Source organism: Sceloporus undulatus, chromosome 5, assembly GCF_019175285.1.
Source record: "Sceloporus undulatus isolate JIND9_A2432 ecotype Alabama chromosome 5, SceUnd_v1.1, whole genome shotgun sequence".
Classification (NCBI taxonomy): Eukaryota; Metazoa; Chordata; class Lepidosauria; order Squamata; family Phrynosomatidae; genus Sceloporus; species Sceloporus undulatus.
In genome coordinates, this window is record NC_056526.1 from 11,966,014 (window position 1) to 11,982,133 (window position 16,120).

Below are 16,120 nucleotides of genomic sequence, written 5' to 3' on the forward strand. Positions count from 1 at the left end.
ATACTCAATATACATCTGTTTCCAAGAAAGGGGACACTGCATCAATTTCCCAGGCAAGCAAAGTGATGCTCACAATTCTACAACAAAGACTTCTACCATATATGGAGGGGAAAATACTATATGACCAAATTGGATTCATGAAAGAATGAGGCACTAGGGATCATACTGCAAACATACATCGGATAACAGAGCACACCAAAGAATTTCAAAAGAAAATCAGTTCATGCTTTGTAGATTATAGCAAATCCTTTGATAGCATAAATCATGAAAAACTCTTTTAAAAGTGGGTGCGCCACAACATTTTATTATCCTGCTGCATATGCTATAGAGTTAAGACAGAATACATAGAAACAGAATGGTTTTCAATTGGCACGTGGGTCAGATATGGCTGTACTTTATCATCTAATCTGTTGAATGAATGCTGAACATATCATACATGAAGCAGGATTAGACGTGGAGGAAGGGAGCATGAAAATCAAAGGAAGGAACATCAACTGTTTAAGATATGCAGATGACACCATACTACTAGCAGAAAATAGCAAAGACTTGGAACGATTACACAAGTCAGGGAAGAAAGTGCAAAGGCAAGTTTACAGCTGAAAATTAAGAAAACAAAAATAATGACCACAGATGATTTACATAAGTTCAAAGCAGATGACGAAGACATTTAAATATTTCAAGATTTTTCTTATCTTGGCCCAGAATAAATCAGAATGGAGACAGCTGTCAATAAATAAATAAAAAAGACAGACTTGTAAGGGCATCTATGAAGGGCATCTAAACAAGACAGTGAAGTATTAAGATATATCATTGAATACTAAAGTTAGGATTGACTATGTCATTGTAGTTATTCCCCATGTCCACCCATCGTGTGAAAGCTGGACAGTGAAGCAAGCTGACAGGAGGAAAATCAATTCATTTGAAATGTGGTGATGGGGAAGAGTTATGAGTATACTGTGAGCTGCTAAAAAGACAAAAAAATGGCAAATCAAGCCTCAACTCTCTCTGAAAGCCAAGATGACTAAATTGAGACTTTTGTATTTTGGCCATATAATGAGAAGAAATTATTCACTAAAAAGACAATAATGCTTGATAAATTAGAAGCCAATAGGAAAAGAGGAAGACTATATTCCATTTGGCCAGACTCAATGAAGGAAGTCATGATCCTAAATGTGAGCAGGGCTCTTGGAGATAGGGTGACTTGAAGGTCTTTCATTCATAGGGTTGCCATAAGTTGAAATTCATTTGATGGCAATTAACAACAATGAAAAAACCCTATAAATTGCTTCGATGAAAGAGAAGGTTTGCTCACACTCACCTCATCCCAGACTCCAGGAAAACCCAAAAGACTTCGGAAAAAGAAATTAATAACCACACAGGTTTACTTGATAATCAAAACTTACATTGCAGTATTGCACTCCAAGATTTTGTTTGCTGTTTTGTTAGGTTATTTTATTTTATCTGTGACCAAGGGATATTGCTTTAAATGTGCTATAAGCCGTCAACAATATTTTTCCAATAGAAATGATATGATTATTTTTAATTTTTAGGAAGACAAAATGTACAATTTTATGAACTAATAAAAGTGTTCAAAATGTGGTATTAATACATCTGGATATTAGAAAAAGAAAACTAAGAAAGATAGCATCAGTCCAAAACACACTGCAGAAATAAACCAGTTTGAGACTGCTTTATCTGCTCTGGCTCAATGCTAGGGAATTCTAGGAACTGTAGTTTTGTGAGATATTAAGCCTTCTCTGTGAGAGCTCTAGTGCCACAATATGCTACAATTCCCAGGATTCCCTTGTACTGAGCCAGGGTAGTTAAAGCAATCTCAAATTGGATTATTTCTGCAGTGGATTTGAACCATCAACTCCACGTTCAATATCTAACCTTCCCACACTGTCTTAATTCTTGAATGTAACTGTGAAACTAAAATCTACACTAGTGAATAAATACTTCAGCATTCCCCAAGCCAATGGTGAACAGGGACGTAGCCAGGGGGGGGGGGTTCTGGGGATCCAGACCCCCCCCTTCCATTAGAAAAATGAATGGTGTGTGCTGCTGCGCCGCCGCACTCAAGCCCCATTATAATGATGGCACTTAGTCTGGACCCCTTCCTAAAATCCTAGCTACGTCCCTGTGGTGAAGAATCATAGGTGAAGTCCAAAAGATCTCAAAGGCAGCAGGCTGAGAAAGGCTTAGCAGATGCACTAGTAAGTTCAAACACTGGTACATTAATACTTTTTTGGGAAGCAGCATCTGAGGGCAGCAACACAACTTCAATCTGAATCAGTAAAAAAGTTGGGGATTATGGCAAGAACAAAACAACCACTGTGGTCAACAACTGTGTTCTGCCTACAAGCACAGCATAAGGCCCAATTCATATTAAACCATCTATTTCATCACTTTCCCTCATGAGACTTTCAACTCCACTCCTCTGAAACGTGAGACAGAGTCAATCGGTCCATTAGGAAGCTGGCAGTGGGACAACATCCTTAATAACCCCATGTCCTGTGCTGTATTCTTTGGAACAGAGTACGGGTCATACTGAAACGTAGGTATGTTAGGACATGAAAAAAATATAGATGTATGGGTTCTATAAATAATTTTTTGAAACCAAGTCCTTGGAAAGGAAAGAAAGCCTTTTTAGGGCCACTCTTTCAAAGTAATTTTAAGAACACAAATAAAGAATGTTCCACAGAAATCTTTCATTTCTCCTGAAGGTTCCTTCACAATATTTACTAGATTTCTTTCTGATATGTTACTGGAAACATCTTAGCGCTATAATTCTTAACAAAAAAATAACAGCTTAGCAGAATGTCCTCTGAGAAACAATTTTGTTTCCACTTCAGAATTACATGTTTACATACCATATGGAAAGAATTCAACAATGTATACCTCATTGTTTAAATTATTTATACAGTGGAATGCTGTAGGGCCACTGTGTGTGTATGTGTGCGTGCACACACATGCCTTCAAATAACTTGTTAACTCATGGTGGCCCCAGTAATTTCATAGGGTTTTCTCAGGCAAAGAATGTGCACATGTAAAAACTACTGAGCGTGTTGGTGCACTTTCTCAACAGTTGCACGTGGTCCCTAGTGCAGCCATTCAAACAGACAGAGCTCTCCCCACACTTTTGACTTGGGGGGTGGGAAACTCTTCAGTCATTGTATAATGAGTGAGCTTAAGCCCATTGTACCATTAAACAATTAGTTGCACAATTGTGGGATCCAGAATAATTATAATAGCATATACTTCTGGTACAGGTACAATTAGCCTACCTTAAATCACCTGACAGATTTGTTTGAAAAAAATATGTCAATTTAAAAAAAAAATCTCACCATGTATTGTATCGTAAATTGGGAACCAGCCAGAGATAACTGTTGCTGCTTCACTGTAGAGGAGAGGATCTATATCAATGTAAACTTTTCCAATGGCATCATTAGCACTATAAGTATCATGATCAAGAACAGTTATTTGTAGAGGTTCATCTTGTAAATCTTCATCATCAACCTAGAAAAAACATCCCAGAAATACAGAGCTCCATCATTTTCACAAGGAAAAATCCGCACAAACAAAAAACATGGTCAGTTTAGACTTGAGCTGACTCAAGAGAAACTGAAATGTACTTTCCAACCCTGACCTATTCAAGCAACCCATAGTTTAAATTAACTACAGTTCCCCATTGAGAGGAAACAAACTATGGTTGCTTTAGAAATGTATGTGGATACTTCTAACCATTTCTCCTCAAAACAGGCAACAGTACAGTAAGAAATCTACATAAGTGTTATCATTAGAAAACATTATAGACCCCTGATTTTCTTCTCATACAACCTTCCATTTTCACACAAAATTTTCAACACACTTTGTTCTGAAAATATAAATAGAAAAATCTAGTGATAAATTTCTAGACCGTTTACAGCATCAGGAAGGATTTCTGAGTCTCAATTATTTAAGAATACCAGCAACAAAATGACTCTCTAATTCTGAAATTAAACTGCTGAAACGAAATTAAAAATGCTTGGAATTCTCAGGAGCAAATTTTTGTGTGGGAAGGACAGCAAGATCCATTCCATTTTGGTGCTCAAAACAAATTCCAGAGCTCAGAATTCTTTTATTCTTAGTGTTACTTGTTTTGCACCAAGATTCTGCTGATGTGTCTTGATGTTCCAAAAAACGTAATTTCTAAAACAAAAACAAAACGCATAGTAGATCCAACGAGTTGGATCTCCTCCTCTCAGCTTTATTCAACATGTTTTTTTTAGTTAAACACTGTTTAAAAAAATATATCATTTTGCAAATCTGGCAAATGTATGAACAATGTTATTACAAAACAGTGGCTTCCTCAGTAGTTTCCTTTCCTGCGTTACCTATTCAATTTTTGCTCTATTTACCTCAAATTTAAACCATTCTGAATTCCACTGAGGATTAAGAGATTTGGGATACACATCTGTTTTAAATGTTGTGTTTCCAAACTTTACCTGAAAAAGATACAAAAATATATTACAGACTGAAGCAATGTTTTATAATGTATCAGCGTTAACAAATTATTTATTAATAATATATTATTTTAATAACAAAATAGTTATTTTTTATTTTTTCCTCAAATTAATTTTTATTACAAAGTACATAATACAAATTATACAATCTACATTTCATAATATACTTTTCTCCCCTCTCTCCCTCCCAAAAACAGCACTGAGGGAAATACATTCCAATCAAATTAACAATCATTATTGGAGATGTGGAAAATATCATTAATTACATTTTTTACTTCTTCATACCCCATTTTTCCTTCCACATTCTTAATCACAATTTCCCATTTATCTTTCCATGATTCTTTATTGCTTTCCCCAATATATTTAAGCCTTCTTTCCCTAAGGAAATCAAATAATATGTATTTTTTATATATTTAAACAAATAAGATTTATTCCAATTTGATTTGTTTTTCCATCCATAAGCAATCACTGCATGAACAGCTTTTAGAAACTGTTTTATCACATATCTTTGATTACTATTTAATCTTAATTCCCCTAAATTGAGAGTTAGACAATTTTCTTTGCTTAATTTTCTCTATCCCTATTATTATATTTATCTGTTTAACCTCTGTCCAAAATTCTTGAACAAATGGGCATTCCCACCACATATGTATGTAAATTCACTTAGCTCCACATCCATGCCAACATTTTGAATGAAATTTATCATTTATAAATAAATGCTAATTGATGTGGCGTCCTGTACCATTTTCCAGTCATTTTCATTTGTTGTTCTTTTACATTTGTATTTTTAATATTAACAATTTCTTGTAGCCAAATTTTAATTTTGTCTGTTATCAATCAATAAATCTTTTCCCCAGTCCATTGTCAGTCCTCCTGCCATTCTAAACTGGGTTGTTAGCACAATCTTATAAATTTTCACTATTAATCCTTTTCCACCTTCTAATTTTTTTAAATTATTTCTTCTAGCAATTCATTTTGGTCTAAAATATTCAATTGTATTTCATCTAATAATTTTATTATTCCTTTTATTTGAATCCAGTATTGATTTCCAATTTATAAAGTTAATTTTTCTTCCTGTATTCGTGCCCCTGTTGAATCATACAAGTCTCCAATTATTTTAAATCCTTTGATCTTCAATTTTTTAGTATCTTTCCAAAGTCTTCATTGTTACTTTTATTTAAATGTTCACTTGGTAACCACTTCCAGTTTTTTATACCCAGTTTTTACTCCACTTCTCCCATATTTTACAATTCGCCATCATTGGAACAATTATTTTATCTTTTTCTATCTTTCCCCATGTTTTCCCCTGGAAAATAGAGACATATTCCATTTGATTGCTCTGTCTTTCTAACTTAATCCACTTTGTATTTTGATTATATTCCACCTCTATCATTCTTTTGTGTCATGTCTTTTTAGTTTGTAAGCCTGAGAGCGTGGAAATGTCTAATTAACTATCTGTAAGCCACTCTGTGAGCCTTTCTGGCTGAAGAGCGGGGTATAAATACAATAAATAAATAAGTATAAAACAGTACAGTAGCTAACATTACCCCAAAACATAAACTTCAATGGTGGATAGGTTACTGATTGCATGTTCACCTAGCTTCTCTGGAGAGTTCATCAGGCCTCAATACCACACTCATAGCAAGTCATTGTGACTTGGAAGTGGCTTGGAGAGTGCAAGTCCTAGAGCTTTACTAGTGGTCTCCAGCTACCATCCCTGCGTTGCCTTACTCTATTAGAGGACCACTCAGAGAGAGAGGTTCAATGGGATGTGTCCTGTCACCTCAAGCAGGACAGCTTCTATCACTACTGAGCAGAATGACAAGCGTATGGGCACCCCAGTGGAATATTTACTATGTGCCCGTCATTGAATACCAGTGACATGAAGGGGAACAATGATGCATTCACTTTACACTGGTGGCAGTTTGAAATGATATGGCTGCTATGTCCGTACACATAGCACTTTTAAACCTGTAACAACTAGATGAGCTCAAATTCCAAAGTGGCTCTGTTGTCTAGTAGATACAGCAGGCCCTTGGTATATGCTGGGGTTTGGTTCCAGGACATCCCATGGATACCAAAATCTGTGGATGTTTAAGTCCTATTAAATATAATACCTTAGTAAAATGGTGTCTCTTATATAAAATGGAAAAAATTCACATTTGTGTTTTGAAACTTATACCTTTTAATAAATAATTTCAAGCCATGAGTGCCTGAATCCATGGATAAAGAATCAGTGGATATGGAAGGCTGACTCTACCTTTTTTTTTATCTTTGTCATTCCCTATATTCATCTTCTGGCCTGGGAAGGAGTGAAAGGAAAGGCCCAACGCCATCGGGCCCGGCCTCGATTAAGAAAAAGAGCCCAGTCCATCTGCCTTGGTCCAGGCCTCAGAGGGAGAGAAGAATGCTGGAACTGATCCTCTCCCCCCCCCCCAGCATTCCCTTCTCCTTTTGTGTCATGTCTTTTGAGATTGTAATCCTCAGGGCAGGGAACCATTTATTATCCTCTCTGTGGTAAGCCAACTGGATTCCCAGTGATTGTGCGGTATATAAATAAATCCTATTATTAAACTTCTCCCAAGAGATGGCCATATGAAACAAAAGTCAAATAAGATTGTGGAAGACATTTCAATATGCTTGTGCTCTGCAGCACTAGCTAGCTGGAGGTTTGTAACATCTAATTCCAGTACTGATTCCAGATTCTTCCAAACCAAATGTATTCTGCTTTGCAGAACACTTGAGAGGCAGAGTACTGTATGTGTACTGAGAGACAGAAAATAAGGGTGTTTACAAGGGATATGGAAGTGGGTTAGACAGCTGATAATGGCTCACTGTTTAGTGCTTGTGGGTGTATAAGTATGTTTGCTGACTCTACGCCTATGTACTCAAGATGCAAACAAGTAAAGAATTTATTTATTGGTAAAATGTGCAGGGGGGAAAAATAAAACGTTATTTTTGAAAGTGAAATTGTATCATAATCCTTTACCAAGCCGTCTTCATTAACCTCCTAACTATTTGGGATTCTAGGCTCAAACAACACTCAGATAAACTATGGCCCCCTCCCTCCTTGCCTTTGGCTAGCAAGTGATAACATTTTTATTTAGGCAAGCTTTTTAAAAAATCATGACAGGGTAGCTTACTTGGGGTGTGTGTTATGTTTTAACTTTTATATGTTTTTATATTAACTTATATTGTTTTAAATAGATGATTTTAATTGTTTTTAAACATTTTATTGTGATGTTTTGAAATGTTTTTATCTTGTAAGTTGCCTTGGGTCCCTTCCTGGGAGAAAGGTGGCATAGAAATGAAATGAAATAAATAATTTCTATATATAGTTTCTCTTGAAGTTTTTTACTGTTCGTCCTCTTTTTCATCCTACAGTACACACCATATGTCTCCAGAGTCTGTAAAAAGGCCCTAGAGCATGGAACCCTGACATTATGTAAGAAGTCACCAGGGGTTCATGAGATTGTGGCTGATAAACAAAACAAAACATTTTTGAGCTGCAGATATAATAATGTTTATGCAGGGGAACCTTGAGACCTGAAATTTAATTCTAGAGTTCTTCCAGGGTAAAAGAGTTGAGAAAGGCTGCCCTAGAGTAAACATCACTGCTAATTCAGTGCATCCAAATGTTTTGAACGCTCTATTGCTAACAGATTAATTATCCCTGGAGACAATGTGCATCAATGTTTTCAACATATGTGGCTCATTTACCCAATATTAAAGCTTTCTGGGAGCAAATCTGACTTTAATATCCAAAATGACGAGCCAAAATATTACCCCATTTTGTTCATTCTTATTATTGCCTAAATTTTGTGGCGATAACACAAATGTGAAAAACAAGGAGCTCATACAAATGCTTATAGCAGCTGCACAACTAGAGGCTGCACAATACTGAGGACTATTTTTGGACTCTCTTTTCAGCAATGGTTATCAGGAGTTTGGAATATAGCCTTATGTGAAAAGCTGACATATAAAATGACACAACAGGCAGGGAAGGATGGAGATGCTGACTTTAATGAAATGTGGTGTTCATTTATTATATTTGCTAACACAGGCTCTTCTGAATACAGTCATCTTGACAACCTGAAAAAATTCTGGATCAATTCTTTCTGACAGGACACTACCACTAAACCCACATGGAACATCCCATCCTTTTCCATCAGACTAGATATGAACAAAATAATTATAAGTTAAGATTTTATGGCATGGCTATTTGTTAAGTGTTATTTGCTATGATTTGTAAAAAGAATGTGTGTCTATGTGTCTTCATATATAATGCATGCAGAACTATGTAATACTGGTACTTGAAATTTAATAAAATGGAGGGAAAGCCTATTATTGTTTAGCCAATACAACCAGAGGTTACATCATTGCTAAAACAATTTATTTTAGTCCATTACAATACAGATTGTTTTAACACATAGTCACAATCTTTACTCTTCATTCCCATTTCATCTAATTTTGCTTACTAGTTCTAATATACACCCATGCTACTTTCCTGATCTGTGTCTCTGTAACACCACACACTATAGTTTTGAAGCTGGGGAAGATGGCAATTCAGGAAGAATGCACAAATGAGGCTACACCATGTCAAACTACTACATCAGACACCAGAAAATTAATTTGATTGATAGGCAGCTTTTCACACATGCAAACAGGTTTCATGCTATGATTTATGCATTCTGGTGTCTGATGTAGCCTGTTTGCGTGTGTGAAAAGCTGCCTATCAATCAAATTAATTTTCTAAATATTTCTATTGCCTGTTAACATATTAGAAGTACACCTTAAATACTGAGATCCAAACGCAATTATAAATAGCAAGTTAAGGCAAACCACTGACTTGGGATTGTGTTCAAATTTTCCATTTCAAGTTTTTCGATTGGTGTTCCTTCAAATGTCCCTTAAAGCTGACTGAAATATTGGAACTGAGCATTGGATACTGATACATTTGGGGGGGGGGGGAAATAGACCCTTCTATTCTATCACACACATACACACACAGAGACACACACAACAAGCCAGTTTGTATAGCAGTAACATAAATTCAAACAAATTTACCCTCCTGTTTTAACGATGAACATACACCTTCAAGTGGCCTTTTAAACAGAAAGGTATCTCACAGAAAATATGTGATACACAAAATGCATGAATATCTGACACATAAAATTAAAATCTGACTTCCTTTGAGGCGGAGAGAATGTGATTTGCCCAAGGTCACCCAGTGGGTTTCCATGGCAGAGCAGGGGATTAACACAGGTCTCCAGAGTTGTAGTCTGATGCTCAAAGTACAACACTAGGCTGGTTCTCCAATTTTTCCATGTACCTTGCAACCTCAACCTGCACCAACTCAGTGTGGATATCCTGCAGACATATCTCAGTAGGCTATATATGGTTCCAAGAAACGACAGTCATCCAGACAATTCATCAAATAATAATGCAGGATAACATTCTTCGGATGCAATATTAGTAAAAAAAATGATTTTTTTTACTGCCAACATCACTGTGAACAGGTTCCTAATAGGATCTAAGCCACATTTTAAGTATGTCTTGAGTCTCTACCAATTATGCTCTAGCTGCCATCCTAACTGATTCATTTTCAGTTATTCAAAATCAGTTCAAGGGAACCAACACTGGGTAACAGATGAGCTGTAAACCTAGCCATCAGCTTATTGGCAGCTTATCGAAAAACTGCACCTTTTTAAAGGTCTGCATACCATGCAAATGTTAAAAGTACAGGAGTTCTGTGACGGAAAATGTAGCAAGCATTCTAAAATAATATTTAATATCGGGTTTGTCCCTGTAATAAATAGGAAGATATGTCTTAGTTATGATTAAAGGCACAAGGGTCATCCTATGAAATATGACCATCCTAAACGTTTCACTTGCCAGTTAGTATTGTGGAAAAGGTGTCACCATGTAGGAGGAGAACCAGTGTGAGGTAGCAGTTTGAGTGCTGGACTAGGATACTTGGAGACCAAAGTTCAAACCCTCTCTCTGACATGGAAACTCAAGGGTTACCTTGGATATGTGACACTCCATCATCCTCAGAGGAACACAATGGCATGCCTCTTCTGAATAAATCTTGCCAAGGAAACCCCATGACAGGGCTCACCATGTGTCAGAAATGAACTGAAGGCACACAACAACAACAACACAATGTAGGAGATACGGAGATAATATACTATGAAATAGGTTAAGCTGGTTTCGGAAGCCAGCGTGGTATAGTGTTTTGAGTGTCGGACTTTGATTCTCAAGACCAGGATTTGAATCCCCGCTTGGCTATGGAGAACCACTGGCTGACATTAAGCAAGTCATGCTCCTTCAGCCTCCCAAAAGCCCATGATAGGTTCACCTGAAGGTTGACATAAGATGGAAATTACAGTTGGCCCTCCGTATCCATGGATTTTTTTACCCACGGATTCAAGCACCCATGATTTGAAAATATTTCCCAAAATACAGTATATAAATTCCAATAAGAGAACCTGGATTTTGCCATTTTATATAAGAGACACAATTTTGCTGTGCCATTGTATATAATGGGACTTGAGCATCCAGGGATTTGGTTATCCATGGGGGATCCTGGAACCAAACCCCAGCGAATAACAAGGACCCACTGTACTTGAAGGCACACAACAAGCTAGTATGGCCCAACTTCACTTATTCAGCAAAAATATTAATTGGCTAACTGTGGATGAATCCAAACCATCAGCACTTGCTGTCAGCGGAAATATTCAAATCTTAATTAAGCAAAGTAATATTTTAAAACTGCTTCTGTTTTTGTACCAAGTGTCAAGGCACCAACACTGAAGAAAGGCAACCGACAGAAACTATGTAGGGACAATGGGAAGGAAAGCCTATGCTAAACAAAAATGTGCAACCCTGTCATTTCTCATTCAATGAAGTGGCCACCAAGGACATCAATCCATCTCAAAATTACCTGTCAGAAACATGAACATCAGAATTGCCAAACAATGATTAACAAAAGGGATTAACAGTCATGTGTGCTTTTTATACCTGCAAATCAAATCAAATTCTTCACAATAGATAACAAAGCATCTTTTTTTCAAAAAGGTACAAATGTATCTGTAAATTTGTAATTAATATTTGTGACAAATACACTTTCTTGTCTCTCACACACACACACACACACACACACACAGAACCCTACATGCCCACTTGCAGCTCAGTCATAAACTGAGAAGATACAATGGCTTGCACTGGTCAGGTGACTCATCTGTCTGCTCATTGCCTAAAAGCCACATCTTGTGAACTGTCAGGTAAATCATCTCTTCTGTTTTTACAGCCTCAGGCAAACATGAGAAGTGTCAGAGCTGTTGATCATATTTTGCCTACTCTGGAAGGAACTGGCAAAATGACCTTTGGGTATTCCTCGCCCACGAAAACCCTATGAAATTCATGAGGTTGACAGGTGACTTGAAGACACATAAACACATGTCTGTGTGCGTACTCATGTACATGCTCAACTCCAACAGTGTTCTACATGCCTCCCTCTCTTCATTAGCACATCAGCACCAGGACACAGATGGGCTAGCCTGGCTCAATCTGGGTATATGTGGCCTGAGGATGAGAAAGTTATGGGGTGACATGATAGTCATGTTTAAATATTTGAAGGAATGTCGTGTGGAAGGAGGCGAGCTTGTTTTCTGCTGCCCCAAAGGCTAGGACACAGAGCAATGGATTCAAACTACAGGAAAAGAGATTCCACCTCAACATTAGGAAGAACTTACTGATGGTAAGAGCAGTTCATCAGTGGAACCCACTCCCTCAAAGCTTGGTGGAGTCTCCTTTGGAGGGTTTTAAACAGAGGTGGGATGCACATCTGTCAGGAGTGCTTTGGTTGTGTCTTTCTGGAGATCATGAGCGCTGGACTGGATGACCCTTGGGGTTTCTTCCAGCTCTGATTTTAAGTTCACTAAATAAGGTCCAGTTATGGATGGGTGTGTTTTTTGACATAATGTGCAAAATCTTCCTTCCAAATAAGCTACTGTAAATAGTATGTTTATTCTACCAATTTAAGCTGAAAAAAGCCTTGCAATATAGTGGAGACAAGGATTCAGTTTGCTTTTGCGCCACAGAGAAGCTTGTAGGGTGAATCTGGGCCAGCCTACTGTGCACCTGGCAAGACTGATGGAATGCTAAAAGTGTACTGTATATGTGTGTGTGTGTGTGCGCCTTAAAGACCTATTGATTCAATACATTTTAGCATATCAACAGTCTTGGCAAGTGCATGTTAGGCTGGCCCAGATTCACCCTACAAACATCTCTGTGGTGAAAAAGCAATGTTGGCTTCTACGTTCCTGTGTTGCCTTCAAGTCACCTGTTGACTTTTGGCAACACCATGAATTTCATAGGGTTTTCTTAGGCAAGGAATACTCAGAGATGGTTTGTCCAGTCCCTTCCTTTGAAACCTGGCCAACAGCACCTCACATTCGTTGGTGGTCTTCCATCCAGGTACTAGCCAGGGCTAGCCCTGTTTAGCTTCCAAGATCAGATGGGATATGGAGGCCAGGTTCATCCAAAATCAGAAACAACATGAAAGGGTACAACAATAACATTTGAACAATATGAATGTGATGAAAGGGTCTAATAAGTCACCTAAGGTTTTTGAAATTCTTTCGCACATGAGCTTAATTAATTAATATCTTGTTTTTCTCCTTTAATAGGATTAGAAAAATGTTACCACTGAGAAATAATATAAATAAGTAATAATATAAATAAATAATGGAAACAAAAGTGGGAACTTCAAACACATATAATCCCTTTGCTAGGAGCTTTGTGTGAAAATTTAGGGCTCGAACAGACAGGTCAAAATAAAGCTGCTTCGGGTCACTTTGGAGATATGCTGTTTAAACGATGTATGCGTCCTAAGAGGCCGGAAGCCACTCCAAAGCCTAAGGACTGGAGTGCAGTTTTGACGCAGCTTTTGGCCTCTTATGATGCGTGTGTCATTTAAACAGCATGCCTCCAAAGCGATCTGAAGCACCTTTATTTTGGCCTGTCTATTTTGGCCCTTACTCAAACGAAAGGGAAAGATGGTCACCTCACCTATTTCATGGCGTTCTCCCGCTCCAGAGGAGCTGATCTACATCTCCCATTATCCGCAATCACCATACTGGCTGGTGGGCATGGGAGCCGCAGTCCAGAACATCTAGGGAGCAGTAGAGAGGCAGCATGGTGTAGTCGTTTGAGCCTAAGCTGCTGCCGCACTGCAGAATTAACGCAGTTTAACACCACTATAACTGTCATGGCTCATACTATGGAATTCTAGGGGGTTTGTTTGTTGTGGTACCTGAGCTCTCTGGTTTGTTGTTGTTGTTGTGTGCCTTCAAGTCATTTCTGACTTGGGTTTTCTTGGCGAGATTTGTTCAGAGGGGGTTTTCTACTGCCTTCCTTGAGGCTGAGAGCACCTGACTTGCCCAAGGCCACCCAGAGCCTTTCATGGCCCAGCTGGGAATCGAACCCTGGTCTCCAGAGTCGCTGTCCAAGGCTCGAACCACCACACCATGATGGATGGCTAAACACCTCCTAAAATTACAAATCCCAGAATCCTATAACATTAGGCTGTAGCAGTTAGTTCAGTATGAAGCGGTATATAGAGGAAGCTGTTTGTTTGTTTAAAAGCGCTGTCAAACTTCATTAATTCTATAATGTAGACCTGCAGTTCTCTCTCTGTGGGTTGCGACCCCTTTGGGCCGCCTGAGACTATCAATGGTCTTAGGAACTGAGACACCGCTCCTCTGTGGTTGGGGGTCACCACAATATGAGGAACTGTGTCAAAGGGCCGTGGCATTAGGAAGGTTGGGAACCACTGGTGTAGATGCCACCGAGGACTCTTGTGGGACAAGGTTCGAATCCCCGCTCGGCCATGTAGTCCAAGTCATATGCCCTCTCAGCCCCGCGGCTGCTAGGGCTTGTTTGTGGGGGTGGTGCTTGTGTGCCTCCAAGTCCTGTCTGAGTTCGGAGACCCTGAGGGGGGCCTCTCACGGGGCAGGCGCCTTCAGAGGGGCCTTCCATTGCCATCCTCTGAGGCTGAGAGAGCGTGACTTGGCCTGAGGGCAGCAGGGGAAGCCGCATTAACAGACTGTAAGCCGCTCTGAGAGCCTTTTGGCTGAAGAGCGGGGTATTAAGAAATACATGATGATTACTATCCTTATTATTAAGGCTATCCAATTCTAGGGAAAGGGTTGGGGAGCTCTTGGCAAGTCAATAGCAAGAGCAAGCCCACTTCTATACCGCCTCTCAGTGCCCTTAAGCGCTCCCTGAGGGTTTACAAAGTGTGGGTGTCTTCGGAGGGGGTTCCACTGCCCTCCTGAGGCTGAGAGAGTGTGACCTGGCCAAGGCTACAAGGGCCCTCCTCCCAGAGAAGCCAGCCCTCCTCCTCCAGACCTCCACGAAGGCGTCCGTCAGGTCACTGGCTCGGTCCATGACGGGCAGGTTCCGCCCGGCCACGATCTTGACCTTCAGCTTCCCGGGCATCTTCTTCCGCTCGCCCCGCCTGCTCCCTCCTCCTTCCCCGCCGCCGCAGCTGCTCCTCAGGTGACGACGACGACGACGAGAGAGACGCGGCGCGTCCCATAGAAGAAGCACGGCCAAAAGGAGGACCAAGAAAAAGAGGCGGGAGGGCGCGGCAAGAGCGGACGCGAGGGAGACCACGCGAAGCCCTCTCCCCCTGCGCATGCGCGCCAGCACCCGAACCGTCTTTTCCTTCTCAAGGGAAACACACACATCTGTCTGCCGCCGCTACTTCAGTGGCCCAGGGCGCCTGCGCGAGGAAAACGACGTTAAAAGACAAACCCCCCCAGGGCGCATGCGCGCCAGGACCACACAGATATCGATTTTTAAAGAAAAAGGCCGTTGTTGTACTGAGGCGCATGCGTATTGGGAGAGATTCTTTTTTACTACACACCCCTCTGTCCCCGCTACTTCAGCGGCCCATGGCGCCTGCGCGAGGAAGTCGGAGTTCTATATACAGTATATCCTTCTTAAACGGCACAGCTTTCTTCATTATTTCAGCGGCCCAGTGCGCTTGCGCGAGATAGAAATGTAGAACTTTTACCCTTGTGCATGCGCGTCAGAATCACGACCGGTTTTTTTCCCTTCTTAAATACACAGGCACACATACTTCTCTGGTTATTTGAGCGACCCAGAGCGCATGCGCGATGAGTGGCTATTGCCCTGCGCATGTACACTACCGCAACGTTGTTTTCCTTCTTAAAAGAAGCACACACCCGTCTATCGCCGCTATTTCAACTGCCAAAGGCGCATGCGCAATACTTAGCAACTCCCTCGCCCACTTCTCCATCTCCACGCAAACGCCACTCAAGCTCTTTCAAGTGAGTTGGTTTGCGCATGCGTACTCTTATAGTGCTGCTGTTTCCCCTAACTGCTCTGGCTGCCTCCTTTTGCATTCTGGGACTTGTAGTTTAAGGAAGGGCATTTAGAATTCACAGCCAGAGAGCTCTTAGGCCTCACTGAACTACAAACCCCAAAATGCAACAGGAGGCAGTCAAAGTGGGATAGCACTATACGAACGTAGTGTGGCAAAGATAACGAAACGAAATTCAACAGGGAGAACTGTAAGGTAC

The 16,120-nt window shown here is 39.9% G+C and overlaps 1 protein-coding gene across 25 annotated transcripts in view; it reads right to left on the reverse strand.

Annotated features, from left to right (window-relative positions):
• Positions 1 to 15,460, reverse strand: part of C2CD5 (C2 calcium dependent domain containing 5) — a 95,311-nt gene extending 79,851 nt beyond the window's left edge. For 2 of the 25 annotated variants that reach the window (XM_042470441.1, XM_042470451.1), the window contains exons 1-3: positions 14,922 to 15,423; positions 4,401 to 4,487; positions 3,348 to 3,519 (exon numbers count right to left, since the gene is read on the reverse strand). In XM_042470441.1, the coding sequence (XP_042326375.1) occupies positions 3,348 to 3,519; positions 4,401 to 4,487; positions 14,922 to 15,212 (550 nt within the window). In that variant the 5' untranslated portion in view covers positions 15,213 to 15,423. Of the gene's footprint in view, positions 1 to 3,347; positions 3,520 to 4,400; positions 4,488 to 14,921 lie in introns of all 25 variants that reach the window. The other 23 variants (XM_042470444.1, XM_042470452.1, XM_042470447.1 and 20 more) reach the window with 21 other exon arrangements.
• Between the last annotated feature and the right edge of the window lie 660 nt (positions 15,461 to 16,120).